At 41.7% G+C, this 6,241-nt stretch overlaps 1 protein-coding gene and 1 long non-coding RNA gene across 2 annotated transcripts in view; both read left to right on the top strand.

Moving 5' to 3' along the window:
• LOC147628136 (uncharacterized) overlaps positions 1 to 1,857 on the top strand; it is a 2,206-nt gene extending 349 nt beyond the window's left edge. Inside the window, exon 1 of the mRNA XM_086813172.1 lies at positions 1 to 1,857. This exon is cut by the window's left edge and continues 349 nt beyond it. Within this exon, the coding sequence (XP_086669298.1) occupies positions 396 to 1,349 (954 nt within the window). The 5' untranslated portion in view covers positions 1 to 395 and the 3' untranslated portion in view covers positions 1,350 to 1,857.
• A 2,449-nt stretch (positions 1,858 to 4,306) lies between these two features.
• On the top strand, positions 4,307 to 4,903 carry LOC147628137 (uncharacterized). Its single transcript, XR_015268187.1, has 2 exons — positions 4,307 to 4,573; positions 4,773 to 4,903. It is a non-coding gene; the product is annotated as an uncharacterized LOC147628137 (long non-coding RNA).
• The last annotated feature ends 1,338 nt before the right edge of the window (positions 4,904 to 6,241 follow it).

The following is a 6,241-nucleotide window of genomic DNA, read 5'->3' on the forward strand; positions in this document are numbered from 1 at the left end:
CCTCTCTGCAAAATTGCTGCTGGGAAAAGCCTCTCTCTTCATCTCTGCAGAATTGCTTGTGAGGAACCATGAACAGAGACCTCACCTCTCTCTCTCTCTCTCTCTCTCTCTCTCTCTTTCTCTTCATCTCTGCGAAAATTTCTGCTGGGAAACCATGAACAGAAGCTCTTCTGCTCCCATCTTTGCCAAAGTGCTACTCTGAATTAAGGGAAAAGCTCTGATGTGCACAGAGGCTTGAAAAACCTTAAGACAGGCTGTTAAAGTATGCACCCTGAAACCTCACATGGAGCAGAGCATGCACAGAGGATACTGCATAAGAATTCCTAAGCAGGCATACAAGGGCAGAAGCAAGCCTTCTCTCATAGCGTAGCAGAGTACTTGCAAAACAGACGGCTATGGAGCAGAGCTATGATGAAACAGCTGCTGCATCTTCTCCTCCGAAGAAGAAAAGGGGGAGGCCAAGGAAAGCAGAGAGGATGCTACTGTTGCCGGGCGAGGTTAGCGACCTTGCAGGGGTGAGGCAGAAGAAGAAGAAGGCCTTCACAACGCCTGTGTCTGTTTCGGGCAGGAGGAAAAGGCAGCAGGGGTCTTCATCAGCTCGGGTTCCGCAGAGCGATGGCGGAGCAGGAGCTTCACCTGACAAAGAAGACCCTGCTCCCACTGTCAAGGTAGGTCAATCTGTCCATGGCGTTGTGGATGGGTCTTTCGATGCAGGCTACCTTGTCACAGTCAGGGTTGGGGACTCTGATACAGTGTTCCGAGGGGTTGTGTTCGGCCCTGGCATGTCCTTGCCTCTCAACAGGGACAACGACGTGGCTCCCAAGATGAAGAAGACGAGCAGAGACGAAGCTGCGGAAGCTATGGCTAACTCTGCTGCTGCTGCTGCTGCGTCTTCTGCAGCACAAAACGATGGAACTCCTCTCCCTACTGTTGCTCCTGCTCCGGCTTCTGTTTCTGTTTCGGTCCCTGTTTCTGCTTCTTTCGCTGCTGCAAACGAAGTTCACAGAGCTTCTGCCATGGCCGGCTTAGGGTTAGGGTTTCGGACACCCCCTCCTCCTGCTGCCCCGCCCTCAGGCTCCGGCAGCTATGGCTCTGTGGCATTCAGATCGCCTTCTTTTGGCCAGAGCCCTCTGCAGAACACTCCCGGAGGCTTCTTTTTTCCCCCAACCCATAACCCGAGCCCCAATAGTGGCATCAACAGCCATGGCTTCTACCCCCCTCGAGGTTTCCCTTATCCTTTTCATTTCCCCAGAGCAGAGTTTGGAGGTTCTCCTCAGTTTCCAGCAGCAGGGCCATCTCCATCGCCATTACCAGGCCCTCAAGTTGCCCTCCCTCCCCGTCCTTCATGAAGCTCTCTTTTTCAGGGCCAAAATATCTGTTTCTTTCACTGCCTACACGGTCTCTCTCTCTCTCTCTCTCTCTCTCTCTCTGCAGACGTTATCATGGCCCCTTACCCCCTCTCTGTTCCTAAGTTTTGCCCCAAAATAGCTGCAGTTTCGCACCTCAGAGTTAGCTCACACAAAGTCCCCTCTGCTTAGCTTTACACAGAGAGGGCTCTGCTCCCTCTCTTTCCCCGCATTTCTTCTTCGCTTTGTTATGCCAAGCTTCATCAACAGCTGAACAGTTCCGGTACCAAAACTACAACACTCACACAGGCAACATTCTTGGCTTCTGTTAACTCTACACTTCACCAGCAACACTTACACAGGCAGGCAGGGAGGACTCTTGTTTCCTTTCATCGTACACAGCCGATTTTCTCACAAATTTCCTCCTCCCTTTGAAAATTTACATTTTAGCTTTGTATGGTTAATTTTGCAGCAATTTAGATACAATATATGTGACAATTTACCTGGTTAATTTTGCAGCAACTTAGATACAATACATATGACAGATTACTTTGCCTTTCTCCTTGTTGCTTGGTAACTAGTTGTGTATTTATTTTACCTTTTTGTTCGTTTTAATATTCTAATCGACTTAAATTTGAGTTAACTAGATTTTGAGTTCTGAATCGTGATGGCCTTAGTTAGCCTAGCTACATTTGTTCCAGGGTGTCTCCTTGTTAGCTGTGTTTTTTCGTCCATTCCAAGCTATTGAAATCACCAAATATTTCCCGGTGTTGATTAGGAGCTCACACTCCAAAAAACATATGGTTTGCATTGGATGAGTTTGTTTGTGTGTTTGATTTTTGCACTAGTTCATTCAAATGTCATTTATTGGTAAGAGTAAAATCATGATTTGCATGAAATTGGAGTTCAAGAGACTTAGACTTTCATTGCTTTGATCCGAGGATTAGTTTAGTAATTGTGATTAGAGTAGAATCCACTTCGAAAACATGAGCACTGAGCTTTATTATGTTGAATTAGAGTAGGATTATCAGTTTTTATTATGCATTTTATATTTTTTCATAAATTGTTCATGCATTGTTGAATTGGTAGAGTAGAGGCATACAAAACCATCTAAAACACTTAATTAGTTACATCACAACCATTAATTAGGTCAAGATCCTTAATCTTATTCCATCATGTCCAAAAAATCACAAAAACCATTAAAAATTAGGCCAAACAAGCTCTTAGGGAGGAGACATGAGCTCACTTTCTTGCACAAAAAGATGTGAGCCTGAGCTTAGACACATGAACCTATAGACATGAGCGTGGAGATGTGAGCCTGGAGATGTTAGCATGGAGTAGGTATAAATAATACAGTATACTGACCAATTATTATGGCTATAAAGACTCGTACACACGGACATACCTAGCCATGTCCTTGGAAGATTTTCTTGTCATGTATTAACTATGAATTCTAAGGAATTTTTTTGTCCTTCGTAATTATTGGGAAATTAAGTACACTTATCACCCAACAGTTGTACACTCGTTACCCAATAATTACACAATAATTACACACCAACCCTGTCATCACAAGCCTAGTTCTTAGCTTTTCGAACCACAGGTAGACTCCTTTCATACACGAGAAGTACGTGAGCCAAGTTCATACAAAAAAGGCACGTTGCCGAGGAGGTATGAGTCTAGGTGCATGAGCCTAGACATGTAAACCTTCATACGTTAGCCTGGAGATATAGACCTATAGATGTGAGCTCGTAGACGTGATAGTGCGTAGACTTGACCCTGCATATGTGAATCTAGAGATGTGAGCTTAGCAAAAAAAAAAAAGCTAGAAAATTAAAAATCATCAACTTTGGCTTGCACAACCGCTTGCAAGAATGCTCAAACAATAAGCTATTCTTACCTTAACTTGTTGGGGACTTAGAAATTCCCGAGCTTATATCTCTTGAAGGCTTTAAGCTTCACTAGTTGGTGCTAGCTTCTTCTCCTCCGAATCTTTCTCCCTGGAGTCACCTCAAGAAGCTCCACGTACACCCACAAAGGCTCTCTCTTCTCTCACTCTTACTCACTCTCACACAATGAGGCACATGAACCAAGAATCATACAATCGACTTTCAACTCTCTCTCACACAAGAAAGCAAGCCATGCTTGTCTGCACAAGAAAGCAAACAGACAAGCAAGGCTCAATTGGGGATTGTGTCCTTAATTATGAGAAAAAGTTACATACATTTAGTCCTTATTCACACTTGGAACGCCCAAAAACTTATTGTAAGTGTCATTGGCTAGCTTTTCTCATAATACAATATTTTATAGTGCTATTCATGACACATATTATAAGCCATCTCTCATGTGTAGAGATGCTAAGTTAACCTAAAATGGGGTTAACAACCCCCTCACATTTGATCCTCGAAATCTTTACTTTTTAAAGACATTTGATCCGAATAATATTTTATGTCTAGATCTTTGTGTTTGTAGCTGCCTAGGGTTTGCCTTAGGTAACAAAATGGCATCCAAAACCCTATGTTAATCATGTCTTCAAAGGTTATGTGCATGTAAGATGGCATGCATGTGAGTTTATGGTAATAGTACATGTCCTCCTCTGGGTCTTTGTTAAGATGAAACTTTAAGTGTTTCCTACCGAATGTGTAGACATAATCATCTTGTTAGACCATGAGCAACTTAAGAACCTGACTCTAGCCACCATCACTAGGTCTAGGATATCCTCCAGGCTTTTATTATGGTTAGCATGTACTAGTGTTACAGGTTTATGGTAGCAAAGTTGTTATGCTCGAAGAATGGAAAGTTGAAGTAATAATGGGAATCCCTTTCTTCGTGAGCTGTGAATTCTACTTTAGTTAACAGCCTTTTTATTGGCACGAACATTAGGTCCACTCGGAGTTGCTGTAAAGATCTTTTGTAAATAGTGGCATACTTCGGTAGCTGGAGGAAGGGTGTTCTCCATGGTGGTGACTGGATGCTCTAGCATTCTGCTATGTGTAATTATAATCAACATTGGGCTTTATTTCTTCATACTTGCCTCTTTGTTTGACATTGTGCTTGATTTGCCATCTTTTGTAATAGTAACTTATCATGTCAACCACCATTTTAATTTCTTACATATCTACTCGATTTGGATTAGCCAGGTTGGTGTGCCTAGCCACATTTTCCCATAATGTTCCTTCCCATGCCATTGGCATTAATTCAAGCATATCGAGCTTTGGAGCTCTAACGAGGTAAGGTAACCATGGTGCTTGTCTGTTGTTGTATAGGCTTCTGGAAAAATTGGCATAGTCAGATTGAACGGTATGATGTGCTACACAGCTTTCATCATGAGTTTGGGATTCAACAAGGTTTCCTATTCTGATCATTAGTTCATAATCACTAGCCGGATGTCCAAGATAACACTTTAATGTAAAGTTGTTGGTTTTTCAGAAGGGGCTTCTTATTGTGGTGGATTGGTGGCACTTGTTGGCATTACTTCTAGTACTCCTTGAGGTCAAGGATCATTATCTCCCGGATTGTTAGTATTGTCTCTCTTCTTTTTAACTTCTAGATTTTCTTGAGCTAGAGAAATTATGGGCCTATAGATTGGGTAAGTGTGCTCCTCTTTTGATTCTCTACTTCCTTCCTCTTTATTTCGGTTTGGTGTGGCTGTGGCTTTTTTTGGAGATAAATGCATCGTGTACAACTTGTAGATCTTCCTCCTCAAAAAATGTGGTATATTTAACATGCTCTTGATCAAATTCATACACTAAGGTAGATGTTAAGGCTGCTAGATGCATAGTAATGAGCTCAAATAGCTTAAGGATACCATATGGAAAATACTTGGTGCTATTGTGCATTAATAGATGCCAGTGTATATCCCAAGCTTCAATCCATCCCTCTTCTTACATCCACTCTAGGCTTCTTTTAATCTTTGGGAGGGGAGCTATAGATGTTTCTATTGATGGTTTGACTAGTGGAATTCAACAGTACTCTACACCATGACCTAAAATTTAACACTATTGGTTGGAGGGAGTAATGATGTAATCTATTTTGAGCATTCACCCTTGCTTTCTATTCTACTTCCAATTAGTGTGACAAACTATGGACTTTTGTGTTGGCATTATGACCTCGACGAGCTACAAATTGTGGGTGTCCTGTATATTCTGCATTTGTAACTATAGCTCTTCACATGACACTCTTTCTCATAGGTTAAGCTTTTTGTTAACCCCTTTTTGTACACCATAGCTTAGCATTAGCTGCCCTCTCCAAATGATGGTGTTATTAGATATTTGGTAGTACTACACTATGATGTCATACACTTATGCCATGGTCACTTTTATCCCACTAAGTTTTTCCCCATGGCCACCTTGGTGTGGACGGGCACCTTAGGGGTAGCTAGTATATAAGCAACCTTATTCACAGTTTGGCTATTCATTTATTCTTTCTCTTTGTACTTGTAGAGATATCCATCTCTCTCTCTTAGGCTTACCAATCTCTCTCACACTCGACACCTCTGTGTTCTTGTCTTTAAGCATTGTGTGTGTGTGAGTCCGGCTCCATTCTATGTGAGCTAACATTGTTATCAAAGCAAAGTTTTCCATAGCTTGTTTTCTAGTTTTCTCTACACTATGTTTAAGCTTTCCATAGCTTATTTCATTTGGTTTTCATTGAGTGATTGCAACTCCTTATCATTCATAGTGGTATTAAGTGATTGCAACTCCTTATCATTCATAATGGTATTAAAGTTTTCATTAAAGCTTTTTCTCTAAACAGTGAAAAAGGTTGCTTCTTCTTGAATTGATTCTTGTTCAAGTTATTCTGCTTCAAACAATAGTGTTGTTGTTCTAGTAGTTTCTTGCAAGTGATTCAACTCCTCACAATCCATTCAGCTCAGCAAATAGTCGACGCAAACAATC

Source organism: Cibotium barometz, chromosome 19, assembly GCF_041138505.1.
Source record: "Cibotium barometz isolate CiBa-2024 chromosome 19, ASM4113850v1, whole genome shotgun sequence".
Classification (NCBI taxonomy): Eukaryota; Viridiplantae; Streptophyta; class Polypodiopsida; order Cyatheales; family Cibotiaceae; genus Cibotium; species Cibotium barometz.